The 21366-nt window shown below is 41.3% G+C and overlaps 1 protein-coding gene across 1 annotated transcript in view; it reads right to left on the reverse strand.

Moving 5' to 3' along the window:
* Positions 1-8608: 8608 nt before the first annotated feature.
* The window catches only part of DYNC2H1 (dynein cytoplasmic 2 heavy chain 1), a 330703-nt gene continuing 317945 nt past the window's right edge, over positions 8609-21366 (reverse strand). Inside the window, exons 89-90 of the mRNA XM_063430335.1 lie at positions 14714-14830; positions 8609-8911 (exon numbers count right to left, since the gene is read on the reverse strand). Of these exons, the coding sequence (XP_063286405.1) occupies positions 8753-8911; positions 14714-14830 (276 nt within the window). The 3' untranslated portion in view covers positions 8609-8752. The remainder of the gene's footprint in view (positions 8912-14713; positions 14831-21366) is intronic.

Consider the following 21366-nt stretch of genomic DNA (forward strand, 5'->3'; position numbering starts at 1 on the left):
AGAGGAAGCCACTGCTGTCCAAACAAAACATTGCTGAACGTTTACAGTTTGCACAAGAGCACCTGGATGTTCCACAGCAGTACTGGCAAAATATTCTGTGGACAGATGAAACCAAAGTTGAGTTGTTTGGAAGAAACACACAACACTATGTGTGGTGAAAAAGAGGCCCAGCACACCAACATCAAAACCTCATCCCAAATGTGAAGTATGGTGGTGGGGGCATCATGGTTTGGGGCTGCCTTGCTGCATCAGGGCCTGGACGGATTGCTATCATTGAAGGAAAAATGAATTCCCAAGTTTATCAAGACATTTCGCAGTAGAACTTAAGGCCATCTGTCTACCAGCTGATGCTCAACAGAAGATGGGTGTTGCAACAGGACAATGACCCAAAGCATGGAAGTAAATCAACAACAGAAGAAAATACGCCTTCTGAAGTGGCCCAGTCAGAGTCCTGACCTCAACCTGTTTGAGATGCTGTGGCATGACCTCAAGAAAGCGATTCATACCAGACATCCTAAGAATATTGCTGAACTGAAACAGTTCTGTAAAGAGGAATGGTCAAGAATTACTCCTGACTGTTGTGCACGTCTGATCTGCAACTACAGGAAACGTTTGGTTAAAGTTATTGCTGCCAAAGGAGGTTCAACCAGTTATTAAATCCAAGGGTTCACATACTTTTTCCACCTGCACTGTGAATGTTTACATGGTGTGTTCAATAAAAACATGGCAACATTTCATTATTTGTGTGTTATTAGTTTAAAGGGACACTCCAGGCACCCAGACCACTTCTGCCCATTGGAGTGGTCTGGGTGCCAACTCCCACTACTACTAACCCTGCAACTGTAATTATTGCAGTTTTTTATAAACTGCAATAATTACATTGCAGGGTTAACGCCACCTCTAGTGGATGTCTACTAGACAGCCACTAGAGGTCACTTCCTGATTTCTAGCAAGGATTTTCCTTGCTAGAGCGTCGCTGGACGTCCTCATGCTGTGTGAGGACCTCCAGCGTCGCTCATTTCCCCACAGGAAAGCATTGAAATTCGTTTTCAATGCTTTCCTATGGGGAGACCTAATGCACAATGCCGGCATTGCCGTGCATGCGCATTAGGTCTCCTCGGCCGGTCGGCGGGATCAGTCTCGCCACCGGTCGACGGAATCAGAGGGAGGAGCAGCACGGAGGAGGAGACAGCGACGAGGGACATTGTCGCTGCCTCGGGTAAGTGACTGAAGGGGTTTTCACCCCTTCAGTAACCGGGGATTGGTGGGTGGGAGGGAGAGGGACCATCCAGTGCCAGGAAAACAATCCGTTTCCTGGCACTGGAGTTTCCCTTTAAGCAGACTGTGATTGTCTATTGTTGTGACTTAGATGATGATCAGATCACATTTTATGACCAATTTGTGCAGAAATCCATATCATTCCAAAGGGTTCACATACTTTGTCTTGCAACTGTATATATATACAAAATACAGAATCCAGCGCACTCGCTTATTCACTAAACAATGATTTCAAATCTTAGAGATTGTAATAGTTTTATTTAAAAACACATAACCTAGGCAAAAATAATGGGGTTTAGTTACATTAGCCTGCCACAACGTCAATGTACCCCATTCTTGGCAGGTCCTACTCTAGCAGCCTAATGCTTGCTCTTATGAGATTAATCCACTTACTTGGGAAATACTTCCTTACTAGGACTCTCTGCAAGTCAAGGCTAAATAGGGTCCTGGAATGAGGCACCTGTGACAGGGAAGGCTGCAATATATATATATATATATATATATATATATATATATATGTGACGAAGTGCCCTTCGCCACTTTGTCCTGGAGAGGCCTGCTTGCCTGCCTCCTCCCCTGCGACTATGGTCCTGGACTATATTGCACTGTAAACCCTGTATTCAGGCATATGGACTTGTATTAGACTGTCTTTTTCCCTTTATCTATGCTGTAGGTTTGGACTGCTAATCTAACCTAACAGCCAGGGGATTTAGGCGAATATATTGCATGAGAATGCCATTACTGGAGAATACAGCCGTTCGTATGATTTCATGCGAATTCTTTGTGCTCTGAATAGGTGGCCGCCATTTCGGGACTTTTCCACGTGTTCGCGGCCATCTTGCGTGCGAACAGCGGTGTTTGCCTGTGAACGCATGGAACTGAAATCGGAAGCACAAACAGGCGAATACCGCTAAGACCTCCAGACATCCAGAACTACGCACGGAAACTACCGAACGACCGGCCGTTCGGTAGTTATACTTAACTTAGTATGGGGATTCTAGCGACCACAAAGATGCGAATGGATGGCAGGAATTTCGTCTATTTTACCGTGCGAACGGAGACCGACCGCAAGGCCAAAACTCATGGAACTATTTTCGGCTAGTTGGTCTGTGCGGTCGGTCAAAACTTTGGAGCCCTGTATCTCCCGAACCATCCATCCGAATGGGCTGATTTTTGGACAGACTGTTCCCCTGAACAAGGGCTATTTGGGGATACCAGATTTAAAGCTGTACCCCCTGTTTTTGGGGTACATCCAGAACTTGGGTAAAATAATGTATGTTTTAATTGGGTTATGTGTTTATCTGAGGGGAGGAGACGTGGGGGTGTTACCATGCATGTGATTGGTCAATTTCATCCTCCCCCTGGGAGTGTCCTGTATGTACCTGATCCTAATAAAAAGCAGGCTGGGTGTTCCAGTCCTCAGACCTCTTCTGACCCTCAATACGTAGCCTTGTCTCGTTATTGGAGGGAACTGCTATATCACACTGGGGATTGCTATGCGCTGCATATTCCCCTGAGCTCTTAATCACTTAGCTCTTTTAAGAGCTTGTTCCGGATACGCTCTCCTGGAGGAGAGGTCTTCCCCACACGGTCCTGGAGGACAGAAGCCGATCCAGGGTGGAAGGAAGACGGCGCGGCTCCAGTTAAGCTACGGCGGTTGTGGAGCCTGCGGTGGTTGTGGTGTCGTCTGCAGTGCTTGGAGTCCTCTGAGAGCGCTAGGAGCATCCATCAACGGAGGGTACTCGGTCGGGGTACACGGAGCTCCGTTACATTGGTGGCAGCGGTGGGATGGCGTCCTAGTGCGAGGAGAAGCAGCTCAGAGACACTGGTAACGTTTGGAGTTACAATTGAGGGCAACGCTAGCCATTGGGCAGCGCCCCTGGCTACAACAGGATGGCTTCCCTAGTGCGAGGAACAGCATCCTGGGAACACCCAGCAAAACTGGACTATTGGTATAGTCACGTACAGTTTGACGCTATGCTGAAGCGGCGGTTGGCTGTCTACGGGTCCCTTCTAACCGAGGAAATGATACCAAGAATGAGGAGAGAACTGGCGGAGTATCTGCAGATGGAAGCAGAATATCGGGCAGTGAGGGCAAAGTATTCCGTCCCTGCGCCCCAACAACAGCGTGAGTTACAGGGGGCCGAAGGGGCCGTCCTTCCCCCCCAGCAGCCGTGTGTCCTACAGAGAGCAGAGACAGTTGGTCCCTCTCTACAGCAACAGGACCATGGTAAGGGAGTGGAGACAGGCGGTCTCCCTCTCCAGCGGCAGTGTGTACCCCAGGGGGCCGAAGGTGCCGTCCTTCCCCCCCAGCAGCCGTGTGTCCTACAGAGAGCAGAGACAGTTGGTCCCTCTCTACAGCAACAGGACCATGGTAAGGGAGTGGAGACAGGCGGTCTCCCTCTCCAGCGGCAGTGTGTACCCCAGGGGGCCGAAGGTGCCGTCCTTCCCCCCCAGCAGCAGTATGTCCTACAGAGAGCAGAGACAGTTGGTCCCTCTCTACAGCAACAGGACCATGGTAAGGGAGCGGAGACAGGCGGTCTCCCTCTCCAGCGGCAGTGTGTACCCCAGGGGGCCGAAGGTGCCGTTCTTCCCCCCCAGCAGCAGTGTGTCCTACAGAGAGCAGAGACAGTTGGTCCCTCTCTACAGCAACAGGACCATGGTAAGGGAGTGGAGACAGGCGGTCTCCCTCTCCAGCGGCAGCCTGTGTTTCCAGGAAAGGAGCACAGCACCCCCTCTCCCCAGCGGCAGCTTCCCCCAACAAGGGGAGACACCAATCCTCCAGACGGCGCAGATGGGACCGTGGTCTCTGTGCCTGACCTACAGGGATGCTGGACAGCCTTTCCAGATCCCCAACTACCCTCACCGGGACACCCAGAGGAGGGGGTAAGTACAAATTCCCCTCCCCAGCTAACTCCTAGCGTGGCACCAGGGTTAACGGAGGCGATGCTAACCCCTCCTGACGTCCGTGTTCCCTTGACTACTGAGCCGGACTATGGTCTCAGTACCCCAGCGGAAGAGCTGGCAGCTGGACAGAGCGCAGTCGGCCTCTGCCCTACCTTTGTCCCTGGTCCAGAGCCTGATGTCCTGCAGGCTACCCCAGCAGAAGAGCTGGCATCTGGGCAGAGTGCAGTTGGCCTCTGCCCTTCAAGTACCCTCGGCATGTGGCCTCATTACCACAGCCAAATACCCAGGTGCAGTGACTGTGTGTTGTGGGTGGGCTGTTCCTGTACTTTGATGTTGTGGGGGGGCTACTCGGACATCTGTTTATTGTGGGTTGGTGGATCGACTAACGGAGGCACTGACCGACAGAAGGTCAGGTGCCTGGTTAGTCTTCCCCCCAAAGGGGAGATGTGTGACGAAGTGCCCTTCGCCACTTTGTCCTGGAGAGGCCTGCTTGCCTGCCTCCTCCCCTGCGACTATGGTCCTGGACTATATTGCACTGTAAACCCTGTATTCAGGCATATGGACTTGTATTAGACTGTCTTTTTCCCTTTATCTATGCTGTAGGTTTGGACTGCTAATCTAACCTAACAGCCAGGGGATTTAGGCGAATATATTGCATGAGAATGCCATTACTGGAGAATACAGCCGTTCGTATGATTTCATGCGAATTCTTTGTGCTCTGAATAGGTGGCCGCCATTTCGGGACTTTTCCACGTGTTCGCGGCCATCTTGCGTGCGAACAGCGGTGTTTGCCTGTGAACGCATGGAACTGAAATCGGAAGCACAAACAGGCGAATACCGCTAAGACCTCCAGACATCCAGAACTACGCACGGAAACTACCGAACGACCGGCCGTTCGGTAGTTATACTTAACTTAGTATGGGGATTCTAGCGACCACAAAGATGCGAATGGATGGCAGGAATTTCGTCTATTTTACCGTGCGAACGGAGACCGACCGCAAGGCCAAAACTCATGGAACTATTTTCGGCTAGTTGGTCTGTGCGGTCGGTCAAAACTTTGGAGCCCTGTATCTCCCGAACCATCCATCCGAATGGGCTGATTTTTGGACAGACCTGTTTTTGGGGTACATCCAGAACTTGGGTAAAATAATGTATGTTTTAATTGGGTTATGTGTTTATCTGAGGGGAGGAGACGTGGGGGTGTTACCATGCATGTGATTGGTCAATTTCATCCTCCCCCTGGGAGTGTCCTGTATGTACCTGATCCTAATAAAAAGCAGGCTGGGTGTTCCAGTCCTCAGACCTCTTCTGACCCTCAATACGTAGCCTTGTCTCGTTATTGGAGGGAACTGCTATATCACACTGGGGATTGCTATGCGCTGCATATTCCCCTGAGCTCTTAATCACTTAGCTCTTTTAAGAGCTTGTTCCGGATACGCTCTCCAGGAGGAGAGATCTTCCCCACACGTTCCTGAATGCTGAAGGTTCATTCCAGGGTGGACGGAAGACGGCGCGGATCCAGTTAAGCTACGGCGGTTGTGGAGCCTGCGGTGGTTGTGGTGTCGTCTGCAGTGCTTGGAGTCCTCTGAGAGCGCTAGGAGCATCCATCAACGGAGGGTACTCGGTCGGGGTACCCGGAGCTCCGTTACAATATATATATATATATATATAGTTGAGGGATAAAACATGTTTAGTGACTATATGGTAAATAACTGGTTGGATCCATTGAATTGGGTAACTCCAGTCAGACCACCTACCTCACCAGGGCAAGGCACCTAATGATATAGATCCAACCTACATCCTCATAGATTGCAACTCTTTTGAGCAGGTCCTTTAAATATTTCCTTTCTATATTTGTAAAGTGCTGTGGAATGTGTAAAATGTATATTCATTATATACCTCCACACAACTGGATTCGAAAAGTTGGGATGCGTGGGTGGACTCCAGAAGGGGTGTCACCAGTTAATATGAGCTGCATCACTAGCGACATCCACAATGTGAGGGCCTGACCAGAAAATGGGTGGTCCTGTCAAAAAAGGGGGCAGGCTCTCCACCTGACAGCAGCCCAGACAGCCCCCAGCCATCAGAACCATGAAGCGAGCACTGCTGAACTACTGTACATTTATAGTGCCCTAATGATGTGCTTGCACTGTGCTCCTCTTGGACACTTCCCTGGTGTTCACAGATGTGGGATGGCAGGACAGCACCACAAAATCAAGACTGTCCTGCCAAAAGCGGGACAGTTGGGAAGCATGCATTTATACCTATTAAAACATAAATAACTGTATAGTTATTTATGTATGAATAGGTATAAATATGTAAGTTATAGAACTTTTCTCTTTAGTATTCGCATACACCATTTCCTGTCTGGTTCCAGGAATTTTGCAACTTAGCTAGGCATACCCCAATAAAAACATGCATGCATATATTTCTGCATACATTTTCATGGGGGTATATTTAACCACTTAAAGGCACAGGCAATTGTAAAAGTTTTGAACCTACACAAAATGTGGAATTTAAGCAATATGTCTGTTCAACCATAATTTACTTTTTATATATAATTTTGTTCAGGAGAAATAGGGCTTTCATTTCACATTAAATATTTATATATGAAACATAATTTAAAATGAATAACATGTAAAAATGTAATGTTATTTTCTAAATCCTGCATGGCATTTTAACTGTGAATGTCATAATACTGTTAGTTTAATGCAATAAAATACACATATTTGTATTTTATGATGTCTCACGGGTACAACAGTACCTCCCATGTACAGGTTTTACGGGATTTTGGAAAGTTATAGGGTTAAATATAGAGCTTGCAGATTAAATTCTCTGGAGTCTCTGCCTGGTTTGTTAGGTAATGCCCCAATATCGAATTAATAAAATCCCATAATTATGTAAAAATACAAAAATATACACTTAAATTTATATTGTGTGTGTGTGTATATATATATATATTATGAAAATACACTTTCAGTCTGTGTCTCTATGTAGCTAAAAGAAGAGGAAGAACACATCCCTCAAGGACAGCTGGGGAGATGTTCCTGCCCCCAAATATTAAGTGCCAATTCTATGGAATTTAGATTAAGGAACAGCGCACAGATAAAGATACAGTTTTACATTTTAAAAGGCTACCTAAAATCGCCTATTTCTGCAAAAAAATATGGGGTTTCAGTTCCACCATATGATCATATTGCGTTAAGCCCACCACTACGTCACAGTACCCCAATATTAGCTTGGTAGCTGCTTCTAAGTGCTGCTACAAAGTGTATTTGGAGATATTCTGGAGAGGTTTATTAATTCTACAACTGCCTAAGATTTTTCTAAGAATGTTAGTTTGTTTGTTTGTTTGCTATTGTTTGTACAAATAATGGATAATGCAGATGCTAAATATGTAAATGATTGCCCATAAATTAATTTTCCTTTCCTTTGGAGACAGGACACATGGAAGATTCTTTCTTGAAAGAATGGACTTCCTACCTATATGATCACTCTACAACCAGTCTCCACATTGTCATCTTTGCTTTAAGACCAATAACCCTTTTGGGCTGATGTACTAAAGTGAGAATTGCCAGGAATTTAAGGTGAATTCAAAGGCCAGTCATCCATACTAAAGGCATAGTGGACTTAGAGAATTGTTCCATTTTACAGTGTTGACCTTAAAAGGACACTAAAGTCATCCAGACCACTTCCAATGACAAAACTGCAATGTTTACATTACAGTGTTAAATCCACCATTGGTGGCTGTCTTCAACACAGCCACTAGAGGCGCTTCCGCTGCACTGACCGAATAAAAGTCCCATGTGATGTAGAAGCACATAGGAAGGCATTGAATACAATACTTTTTTGGGGGGGAAAGCTCAGTTGCGCGTGGAGCTTGGGAGACTCCTGGCGCTGGAAAATGTAAGTAAAACATTGATTTTATGAATATTTTGGCAATGGGGGGGGGACTGGTGTGGGGGGAGAACTACTATAGATAGGGACAGAGACACTATAGAGTGAGGAATACAGGTGTGCATTGTCAGTGGTATAGTGTTCCTTTAAATTTGACATTCACTTTGAATTCTTTCTTTAGTCAATAACCCTGGATAGTTGATATATGATATAGAACAAACATGACAAAAAGTATAATGGACAATTTCTTGCAAAAAAGTTCTTAAGTAGCAACAGAAGCTAGACGTATAATCAAATATACTTTGAACTTAGTGGACTACTTTTAACCCTGTATTTCAGTAACCATGTGATTTAGCAATGTATTAACTTACAATATTAGCTAAACACAGATCTAAAGAACAGGGTGTGCAATTTGAAAAGGTGTATAAATGACAGCATTTTATGCATCTTCCCTTCATGCTGACATCCAATAAACACATAGTAATTGTATGCTTTATTAGATCACAAAATAACAAGACATGTGAACTTGCCATTAAAGAATAGTTTATTTTATCCACGGACCTCAGAATGCAAAAGAGCAGTACACAAATTACAGTTTACAACAAAAGCTATATGTGTATGTACAAAACACAAGCAAAGAGATAGAATTTACATTCACGCTAGTACCACGTTATTGATTTTTTAGAAATAATGCAGCCCCACACTGAATCCACTGGTTTTTCATTCTTCCGCAAGGGACATCAATATTTGTCACTACACGATCTCTTTCTGCGCTGGTGTAGACTGGTAAAGAAATGCATTCATCTGGGGAATAGGTACTGAGCGATTGCTGTTGGAAAAAAAATATATAGTGACCTTTAAATCAAATAGCCATTACAATGGTCATTTTAAAGAAACTATGATGTGCCATTGCTTTCACAGTTTATATAGAAAAACACTACAGGTGCTTAACCCCTTAAGGACCAAACTTCTGGAATAAAAGGGAATTATGACATGTCACACATGTCATGTGTCCTTAAGGGGTTAAAGGGACACTCCGGGCACCAATACAACTTTAATGCATTTTATAGATTTCGTTATAGAAACATAGAATGTGACGGCAGATAAGAACCGTTCGGCCCATCTAGTCTGTCCAATTTTCTAAATACTTGCATTAGTCCCTGGCCTTATCTTATAGCGAGGATAGCCGTATGCCTATCCCACGCATGCTTAAACTCCTTTACTGTGTTAACCTCTACCACTTCAGCTGGAAGGCTACTCCATGCATCCACTACCCTCTCAGTAAAGTAATACTTCCTGATATTATTTTTAAACCTTTGCCCCTCTAATTTAAGACTATGTCCTCTTGTTGTGGTAGTTTTTCTTCTTTTAAATATAGTCTCCTCCTTTACTGTGTTGATTCCCTTTATGTATTTAAATGTTTCTATCATATCCCCCCTGTCTGGTCTTTCCTCCAAGCTATACATGTTAAAGGGACACTATAGTCACCCAGACCACTTTAGCTCAATGAATTGGTCTGGGTGCCAGGTCCCTCAGGTTTTAACCCTTCAGATGCAAACATAGCAGTTTCAGAGACACTGCTATGTTTACATTTGGGGTTAATCCAGCCTCTAGTGGACAGGTTAATCCAGCCTCTAGTAGCCTTCCGGACAGCCACTAGAGGCGCATCTGCGACGCTGGATGCGAATTTCGCATCCATGACGCAGAGCTTCGATAGGAAAGCATTGAGAAATGCTTCCCTATGGACACTTTGAATGCGCGCGGGAGGGGGACCCTGATGGTGGGGGCACCCTCAGGGCACTACAGTGTCAGGAAAACCGCTTTTTTCTATCCTTTAACCTTTCCTTGTAAGTTTTATCTGCCAATCCATTAACCAGTTTAGTAGCCCTTCTCTGAACTCTCTCTAAAGTATCAATATCCTTCTGGAGATACGGTCTCCAGTACTGTGTACAATACTCCAAGTGAGGTCTCACCAGTGTTCTGTACAACGGCATGTGCACTACCCTCTTTCTACTGCTAATACCTCTCCCTATACAACCAAGCATTCTGCTAGCATTTCATGCTGCTCTATTACATTGTCTAAGAAAGTGGGGGATGGAATGTATCAGTGCTTGTAAAATGGCTGCAAGAACTTCCCTGGAACAAGTGTCTCTTCTTTTCTGGCGGAATGGTAGGTATAGAAGGTAGTGTCAGGAAGCAGCGCCTATAGTAGTCTTCTTAGGCTCTGTGATATATAGGGGAAAAGGGAGAAGACATGGATATAGTGTAGGATGTTGGATTGCTTGATAGTGATAAATAAAGAAAAATATTGCACTTACAATTTTCTGGAGCTTATATTCCGCTCCAGATATATGCGCCTGTATGGTACAATCCCCATCTAAGGATATGATGATGGTCCTGGTATACGCTCAGTGGCTTCTTTGGGGTCAGGGTGTTCTGGTGTCAGTGCCACAAACCGGTATCCTCAGTGTATAGGAGGAGAAATAAAAACGCAATATAGTGCTCTCTGTATAGTCTGGAAAAAAACTAGCATAAAAAGTAGAGGTATAGTCTGGAATAAAACTATGTTGAGCAATATTCCCTTTGCTCCAAGCTTGTGAGTATACCTCTACTTTCTATCCTAGTTTTATTCAAGACTATACAGAGAGCACTATATTTGTTTTTATTTCTCCTCCTATACACTGAGGATACCGGTTTGCTCCAGAAAATTGTAAGTGCAATATTTTTCTTTATTTATCACTATCAAGCAATCCAACATACTACACTATATCCGTGTCTTCTCCCTTTCCCCCTATATTTCACCGAGCCTGAGAAGACTACTATAGGCGCTGCTTCCTGACACTACCTTCTATTACATTGTCTGCCTACCTTTAAGTCATCAGAAATAATCACCCCTAAATCTCTTTCCTCAGATGTTGAGGTTAGGACTCTATCAAATATTCTGTACTCTGCCCTTGGGTTTTCACATCCAAGATGCATTATCTTGCACTTATCCACATTAAATGTCAGTTGCCACAACTCTGACCATTTTTCTAGTTTACCTAAATCATTCGCCATTTGGCTTATCCCTCCTGGAACATCAACCCTGTTACATATCTTAGTATCATCAGCAAAATTACATACCTTACCATCAAGACCTTCTGCAATATCACTAATAAAAATATTAAAGAGAATGGGTCCAAGTACAGATCCCTGAGGCACCCCACTGATGACAAGCCCACGCTTGCAATATACTCCTATTAATGTCATCATTAATATGTTGTATTTTTTAAAAGCTCAAATCTTGCACAAAAATGATGTTTTGCAGAGTGATGCAGCATAAACCTGCCTCCTTAGCTATGCTCCTCGTGCCAGAAAGAATACCTTATCAAATGTATCCCCAAAGTTTAAGCCCCAACAGCAAAAAGTCAGAGAAACTATAACCGTTAGTGATATCCGGACTAATTGCCTCACTATGTGTCCTCTCCTTTTAATGCAGGTTGTTTTGGGGTTCAGATCACCCAGCACTGTCAGTGGCTGAGTGGTTGACACACATTTGATAAGGAAGTATTTTTTCTGGAGCGAGGGTGTGTGGCTAACGAGGCAGGATTATTTTGCCGCATTCTGCAAAACTATAAATAATAAAACAGCATTAAAGTTGTACTAGTGCTTTGACTTTACATTTAAACGTGCCAGTAAAGTTAATGGCTATTTTTACTTTTATACACTTTGCTATAACAAACTGCAGTCTTCCGATCACAAAATGTAATATTGTTTCTTATTGTTTATTTTCTTATTACTTAGCATTTTCTGAATGTTTTGACTCAAAATATCAACTAGCCAATCAGAACCCTGCTTTGAAATTAAATGGCTATTTTTGGCTTGTATTCTCCCTCCTCTCCCTTTGGCTAAAAAGTAGGATTGACATTTTCTATCAAATGCATTGACAGTTTCTATAAAATCAACATATTAAGGCATTACTAATATCGTCAATATTCAAAATGCACCAAAAATGTAAACAAGATTTGGAAAGTATAAAACAAAAATCCATATTGCAAAACATTAAAAGTGGTTTGTTTGTCTCAGCTGGCAAATTGTATTAATAAATAACACTCCTCTAAAATCTGACATTGATTTTAATAGACAGTGATACACAGTCAGGGAAATAGAACTGAATCACATCTCTATGGAATAGCAAAGGTAGCAGTTTGCCTTAGCAATCTCCTACTACAAACAGGAACAGCAAACAAAATTCGTCCCAGCTTACACTATGTTCCTGGGTCTCAGTTTATTGGATTGGATGCTGAAAATGAAAGTTGCAAGAGAGAGATAAACGACTAAAGGCTCAGAGATCATGTTCTCCTGCTAAATATTATGGGATTGTGTATCAACCCAAATATGAACCACCAAAGGACCAGAAATTCACACAAAAATAAAAATGATAATAAATAGATTGAAAATATGTAACATTAAGCGCAATTAAACATAATGCAATCCTGCCCGAAATCCATGTTTAATTTTATCAATGCTATTCATCAGCCTGGAAAATGTGGCTCAATAAAACAATGTTTATTACATTTTTTTTGCCTATTGGTAAATCTGTACTAGGGTATATGCTCAGATGTGTTGTTTGTTTTTGGCTATGTTAATGTATTTCAGAACAGGAACAGCAGCGAATGTAATTCTCGGAGCTAAAATTGGAAGATACTTTATTTTTATTACATTGTGCATCAAATCTTTTCATTAGCTCCTTGTTTTAAATTCAATCTGAACTCACTCCTTAGCTTTGATTATTAGAGGATATAAAGGATACAGGATTTAGAGGATATAAAATATTGAAGACTCTGTTAAAATGTACTAAATCCAGCTTCATGGAAGTGTTGAGTATGATTGCACCACTGATAATTATCTTTATTGAGACACAAAAACAAGCGGTGGTGTTTGTTCCTTTCTTTACATCTCCCTTTAGATAAGTAGGTATTAGGAGAGGCGTTGGTTTGGCTGAGTAGAATCAGCAATGTACCATTAAAGCTGTAATGCACCTTAGGACTGAAAACATCAATGTCTTGTAACGTGAAAAGACTGTAAATGACACTGTCTAAAGCACTGCCTTGATTTATTTGCATTTTCAAGAGAAAGCACTGCATACATTATCACTAGAAGTTATATGGTTTAATGCTGACTGGGTTCTACATTCTGCCGAGCGGGGGCGGGGGCGGGGGAATTACATGCATTGATGCACAGCCCTCTTGATAAATTGACACAGTGCAATGATAGAAAGAACTATATAATATCTGTGAAAAGCCACAAACTAGAATATCCTCAGATATTGTGTAGTGTGAGTCTTTCTGCTGACTACTGAACTGATGAAGGATTAGATCTTCTATTAACAGGAGATGCTATCATTTGCCCACAAAGTATATACAGTAGGTTCATCTTGGTAAAACTAGTGAAAAACTTTATATATGGCCTTCCGTTTAATTAACCTCTTAATGACCATAAAATGTCAATGTTATCATCACAACCTGGTCCTGAGATCACATGCCGGTATGGAAGGTCCTGTTTATTTAGTGCCACTGTGGTGACATCTTGTTGGAGTCGTCTTGTCACACACATGTATGACGAAGGATTTGTGTCCTACTGCTTCAGACTACTTAGCTTTTGATAAGTTAATGAGTTAATGAGCTAAGGGCTGTACACTTCCTTTCTCTCTCTCCTAGTCCGTGTCATCATGGAGTGGTGTTTAACTTAGCCTTGCTGTTGGTGAGATCTAATGGGGTTTTGTTTGCTTATTTGTAAATAGTGGGTTAGTTGGTTTATGTGCCATTTACTCATATGTTGTGGAGTGTTTGTCTCAGAATACACATTTGTTAAAGTAGACAGATCAGAGTAATTATATTTTACTATTAATGCAATTTTTGTATTTATTCTTTATTTTTATTTTTTTGGGTGCGTCAGATTTAAGTTTTACATACATTTGTGTATGAAAGTTCACCATTAAAGTATAGATACAATGTCGTTAGAGATTTGCACCATGTTTTGGGTCAAGCAGTAACAGGTTCAGGAACAACGTTAACATGTAAACAATACCATAAGTGTCACTAAATGAGTGGGACACACTGATTTTCATTTCTATATAAGGTGGTGATATTCGGCGTCCAGTGAATCAGGACTCCATTGAGCAGACTAAAATAGAGCAGCCAGTGACTTGAATCACTTCATGGGCACCATTAAAATGACTTGTTGGTCATGCCAGGCTTCTTACCAATCAACCAGGCCAGACCATACAGGGAGAACTGTTCCAGTGCGGGATCCTAGTGCTCTTAGCATATTGTGTGCGCCTTTTAATGATGCACTTGCACTACACTTTATGGGACACAAAAGCTGGACACCAGGAAACAAACCCAGGACGACAGGACAGGTTCAGGATTGTCCTACCGAAATCAGGATGTATAGGAGGCCTGTCTTAAATGGCTGCCCAATTTCTTGAACACATTGTCCAGTAAACAAAAGATATAGAGCAGTTTTTTTTTGTGTGCCCCCCTCCCTCCCCCATTCCTTTTATTTCAGATTGTTATATATAAATTCCTTAAAGAGTAATATCAACATTTTGAAAATAATACATTTAAATGTTGGAGTCAGACATCAGTACCTGTGAAATCCAGGACATATAACAGGAGGGTACCACCGACACACTTGGAGAGTCATGCTGGTTTTCAAACAGACTGTTTCCATCGAAACTACAGCCTTCAAGTTGTAAGCCGGTGATCTACAAAAGAAAACATGGGATGCTCAGCTAGAGATTATCGTCTTAATTGATAGTGATAATTACGTGACCCGTGGGCTGGCAGTGTTTTAAGGCTGAAGTGCCGATGTACATAACAGGAAGACGAGGAATGTGGTGTTATGTGTGAGAATAGGAAGCCTGACTTCAAAACAAATTGTTTCATTGTTAATTTCCAGTATGCTGGAATTTGCTTTTGCAATAAAGCGTCCATCAATATGCCATGCTTGGTGGTTTTATACTAGAGGAAACAGTGTTGCAGAAAGCCTGTCAAATATGTGACATTGGTCAACAGACACAATAAACAATGACAAAAGTCCCTAGAAAGGAAACAAAGAGATGAGCACAATCATTTTTCTTGGAAACGTCTTACTTGAAAAGGAAATACGTATCATTGCAAAATAAAAGAGAATTCAGATTTTAAACTCTTGATCTACAAGACAGGTCTGTTAATTTGATTTTCATATAAAGAGATACAGTTTGCAAAAAATGTATAAATGCAAGCATATTTGAGCAAATCATTTTTCAGAGTGTACACCAAGTGCTGTGATCATGACGAGTATACCTTTAATGCAACATCCCCCCACCCCTCGTTAATGAAATACATGTAGATGCACTCAGTGGCAAGGCAGTGACCTGCGGCTACCCCAGGTATAAAGGGTGCTTTGTGTAATTTCCTAAACACTGTGACGGATATGAGAGATAAGTAACTCGTGCATGCACTGGCACAGATCTCTACATTAATGCTCCTTTGGTGCATTGCTATAGTGGTCCAGATTCTCTAGCATCATTTCAGTGAGTCACACAACTGTGTTAGGAGTAACAGTGTAGAAATTTCAGATCTGTTCCAGTGCAGGTAGAGATCTCGATGACCACATATGATTTGTTTCAGGAAAGTTAAGGTATTAACTGGGGAGCAAAGAATTTTTAAAATTATATTCCCATTTATGTCTACCGCAGAAAGCAGTACTTTCCTATTGGATTGAATGATGCGATATACCAGAAACCAAATAAAATTGCAATTTAAGTGTGATTAGAAGCGTGCAGGAAACATCAAAGGAGTTCTGATACTATGAAAGTGCTTAACGCTATGCTCTATCAGGGATAGCAAAATCCCCAGAACGAACTCCATCTCTCCATGATTCAGGAAGTAAAAACACGTAAAAGGTTCAATTTGCTGAATTACAGCGTCAAGAACTGTGAAAAAGGGTATGCACACAATAAAAATGTATTTAATAAGATCACATGGGCATTTCTGTATAATTTTATATTTCATTCATTATACAGTTACATTTTTCTCTTAAACTTATTAGCTTTCTTCATATGCCAATTGCCTTCAATAAATTGCAAGATTTCCTTATAGACATAAATTGCAAATCCCCAATTATAAAAAGACGTCTGTATATTGTGGTATATTAAATACACAGCATGATATGAAATAGCTCACAATTAATTTGTATGTATGTGTGCGAGGAATACTAAACATTTAATTAAAAATCTGTGGAAATTATTGAATCGATAAGGGGGTGATGAACAATTGTAGGAGTCATTCAATAAGCCACTTGTTAAAAACGACTCTGCTTCTGTTTTACACTACATTTTTTTTTCTTTTTGGTTTACACGTTGTCAGAGAGAAAAAAAAAAAATGTATGCATTTAATGCAATTAATGCATGTTGCCTTTACCCTTTAACCAAGATCATGCTCGTTAAAAATGAAATGTTAAATCATTTCAACAATCAATGGAATGCATTTGGAAAATACAGAATTAGCAGAAACTGTTATTTGAGAATTGTCGGCTTTTCCTATACACATGTACTAGCCATCAGTAGCTGTGTTTATATAATTAGATGGTAGTGACTGCGAATTATGTATGACAGAAGCTCCAGTGATGACAAATCAGAGCTCATGATCCAGTGCTTGCTATATTATTAAAGATTTCCACCTATTTTAATAGATATTATGTCACGTACAAGAGGAGGCATTTATAGTGGAAAAACGACTCCATGATATATTCCCGCAATGTTTAAAAGCTGAAAAGGGGTGCAGTGCAACAATCCCAGATAAACAGATCGAATGAGCTTTCTCTCTAAACTTTAAATCTATTCAAAAGAATAGGGAAGAGTCACTATATCATACCTGTAGGTTACATCAAAACTAACAATTAACACCAAATACGACGGAACACACCACTTGGAATAATGGGAGACAACGGTTACTTCAAACAGGCGTGCAATTACAACTCCTACCACTCTGAGCCACGACACATTTATTAACCTTAATACTGAAAGGTTTGAAATATTTTATATCAGGTCACAGTATATTATGACATTCAGCAATTGAAATCACCTGGATACCTAGGCCTGCTTTTTGTGCTTTGGAGCTTCAGCCTTATGGGGGAGCAGGCTTGGCGCCAGGTCTATCTGTTGTCATATGTACCTCAATGAACTATATACAGGGAGGGATTTTACTAACAAGTTGCAGCCTAAATGTTCTATCCAACCCTGCATGCATTGTTACCTTTGCAGTACAATGGTAACACGGACCTTGCCTCAAATATGCAAAGTGCGTCCCACCTGGACACAATGTTCTCAAAACAGATCTACCTGTCTACCTTTACCGACACACATATGTATCTAATTAGACAGGTTTACAGGCTTGATCAAACAATTACAGTAGGTTTGAAAGCTTTGCCTGAAATATACCGGTAAATATAATATTTATATACATGTTAATATATAGAAAAAACACAGGTGTAGGCGCTCTCTAGAATGTATGGGTGAACGGCATTAGTAAACCAGCAGGACTTCCCAATACCTGCTATTAACCAGAAAGTGCAAAAACAAAGTGGTAAACCGTGCCACATGTGGCGCGGTTTACCACTTTGTTTTTGCACATGTTAATATATATTTTTTAATATATTGAGAATCAAACTACGAAGAAGAGAAGGTAAGTCTTTAGAAAACAGGCCAACTCCAGATATTTGACGAGAGCTAGGTTTAATGTAGTGCCTTAAAAAAATAATTAGATGGTTAAGGACACCTAAATGGCTTTGCTATCATCATCAATCGGTTTCCTTTAATTATACTCTAATTGTTCTGCATATAAAGACAGCTATTCAAACTTAGCAGTATTTTAGTGGAAAAATATCATTAAACACAATCCTCTGTGTCTGAACAATGCCAACTCCAAATAAAGATTGGGCCAAAATAAATAGTATCCCTTTGTGGGGAATTTTTACACTCATTGCGTGATAACAATAGATGCATATGGTTAATATGCTTCCATTAGATGGATACAATGTTTCGTATCTAAATTATAAAAATGTAGGTTTAAATTAAAACTAATTAATTTTTTTTTTGTTTTTTAACCTACGAATTGGTCTATTATTTGAAGACTACTTTGTTCATTTAGAAATTGTCACGATAGAAAAGGTAAGTTCTGTATAATGACCACAATGTTCCATTGAGAAATCCCCTTGGGTCATTAAAGAGTACACAGGAAGCAATTTTGTGGTCCCTTCTCCAGCCGGAGAAAGAATATCACTCTAACATAATAGTTCCTGGCTTCAGCTGTGTGTAATATGGACGTCAATGCTCCGGGCATTTTCTGTTCTTGCAGACTTGTTCCTGTCTTTGTCTAACAATTACTTTGCAATAGCTCACAACAGTCATTTTGTGTCACATAGCGAATATAACAAATTTGCAGGTGCGGTTATAAAAATAATGCATAAGGTAGCTTGAAATTTTAAACTGAGAATTTTATACTCTGAAAATTATCATATGCTGGAGACAGAACTAAATAATGATGTAACCTGCGGTTTATATATCATACTGCTTGCAATTCTTGTCATTGAGAATACAAGACAAATGTTTGATCTTCAGTAGTACTTTTTCCAGAATAAGTTCCTAGAAGGATACGTCTAAGTGTCATAACAAAATATATACGCTTGTTGCACAGGTTGTGGTACAAGGAGGACTTCTGTCAGACCCTTTCTGCTGCATATAATTGGATGAATTGTAAGACAAATAACTGTATCTGTCAGTCTGTCCCCTAAATATGTCGCACACACATATTACATCTCTTGGACCATGCCAGCAATGTAAGGCATGTGAACACATCGCTGGTATATAACAATACAGTCCTCATCTCCTCTGATAGACTTATATAGTGCCCATGTCTATGTTCAATCATGGAAGAAAACATGAATAGACCCATCTGTAAGTTAATAGAACGCACACTACAGCTTAGAAAAGAAAAGAAATGATCTCTTGCTACTTGTTTTTCTCTCCTTAAAGGAGCACTATAGGGTCAGGAACACCGTATAGGGTTAAAAAAAACCCTGGTCCCCTCATGCCTTCTTAAAAATAGCAAAATCTTACTTGTATTCATGTCTGGAGCTGCTAGCTCTGGCTCTGTTTCCTTTAGACCTGCCCACTGCCTGCTTACAATCACAATGTTTCCCCATAGGATTGGCTGAGACTGACAAAGAGGCAGATCAGGGGCAGAGCCAGCATGATTCAAACACAGCCCTGGCCAATCAGCATCTCATCATAGAGATGAATTGAATCAATGAATCTCTATGAGGAAAGTTCAGTGTCTGCATGCAGAGGGAGGAGATACTGAATGTTTGGATGCATTTTAGGCAGCCATGACCCAGGAGGGATCTCTAACAGCCATCTGAGAAGTGGCCAGTAAAGTTATCACTAGGCTGTAATGTAAACACTGCATTTTCTCTGAAAAGACAGTGTTTACAGCAAAAAGCCTGAAGGTAATGATTCTACTCACCAGAACAAATTCAATAAGCTGTAGTTGTTCTAGTGACTATAGTGTCCCTTTAAGTTTAAAGGGCAATTCAGACGTGAACCCCTCCCTCACGGTGCCTATAGGAATATTGGCTATACCTCACTGATGATACCTTACAAGGTTTAAACGATCATCTGGCACAGAGGGAACTTGCTGGCATTTCGGATCTGGACTGCCCGTACGGGTGGGACCAGTCTGATATGCTTCAGATTTGTTCTCTCTGTAATGGCACAAGTTAAGCTAAAACCACCTTGAGATCTGAGCGGGGACCCAGTGAATGGCAGGCTAATTAAGCTGTTGTCCGTTCTCACCTATTTTGCTACTTGTTTTTCTCTCCTTAAGTTTGAAGGGCAATCCAGACGTGGACCCTTTGCTCACAGTGCCTACAGGGATATTGCCCCACTGATGATACCTTACAAGGTTAAAACGATTGTCTGGGGTTGCCGTATCTCTTGTGCAGAGGGAACTTGCTGGCATTTTCCAGGACATACTTGAAAACGAAAGAAATCTAAATGTATCTTTCCTGGTAAAATATTTAATAAATAAATAAATACATTTTGGATCTGGAATGCCCATACGGGTGCGACCAGTCTGATATGCTTCAGATATGTTCTCTCTGTAATGGCACAAGAGGAGCTAAAACCAGCTTGAGATCTTAGCGAGGACCCACCGAAGGGCAAGCTAATTAAGCTGTTGTCCGTTCTCACCTCTCTTGCTACTTGTTTTTCGCACACTGCAGCTTGTTTGATCTTGCTGTTGATTAGTTCTGAACAATTTATTCCATAGACTATTGCTGCCCTTGTGTTTATGGGATATGTTCGATACTCCTAACAAAAATAGTAGGGGCACTATTACTTAACCCCTTAGTGACCAGACAGTTTTTCTATTTTCTTACCGTTAAGGACCAGGGCTGTTTTTACATTTCTGAGGTGTTTAGCTGTAATTTTTCTCTTACTTATTTACTGTACCTACACATACTATATACAGTTTTTCACGCCATTAAATGGTCTTTCTGAAGATACCATTATTTCCATCATATCATATAATTTACTATAAAAAAATTCAGAAATATGATGAAAATTAAAAAAAAAACACACCTTTTCTAAGTTTGACCCCCAAAATCTGTTACAACCACCAAAAAACACCCTTGCTAAATAGTTTCTAAATGTTGTCGTGAGTTTAGAAATACCCAATGTTAACATGTTCTTAGTTTTTTTTTTTTAAAGTTATAGGGATATAAGTACAAGTAGGACATTGCTGTTTCAAAATATATTTTTAAATGTACATTTTTAAAATGTATCAATAGTGACATTGTTATCTGTCAAATCTCTGAATCACACCTAACATGTAAAAAAAATTTTTTAAATAAACAACCCGGGGTGTTCAATATGGGGTATGTCCAGTCTTTTTTCAGTAGCCACTTAGTCACAAACACTGGCCAAAGTTAGCATTTCTATTTGTTTGTGTGTTAAAAATGCAAAAAACTATTATGAACGCTAACTTTAGCCAGTGTTTGTGACTGAGTGGCTACTAAAAAAGACTGAAATACCCCATTTGCCATACCTTGGGTTGTCTTGGGCAACATAACCAATCTGGCAAATTTCAATGTGAAAAAATCAAGCCTTATATTTGACCCTCTAACTTTCAAAAACACTATAAAACCTGTACATGGGGGGGGGGGGGGGGGGGGGGGGGGAGACTGTACACAAATATTAGT

Source organism: Pelobates fuscus, chromosome 1 (assembly GCF_036172605.1).
Source record: "Pelobates fuscus isolate aPelFus1 chromosome 1, aPelFus1.pri, whole genome shotgun sequence".
Classification (NCBI taxonomy): domain Eukaryota; kingdom Metazoa; phylum Chordata; class Amphibia; order Anura; family Pelobatidae; genus Pelobates; species Pelobates fuscus.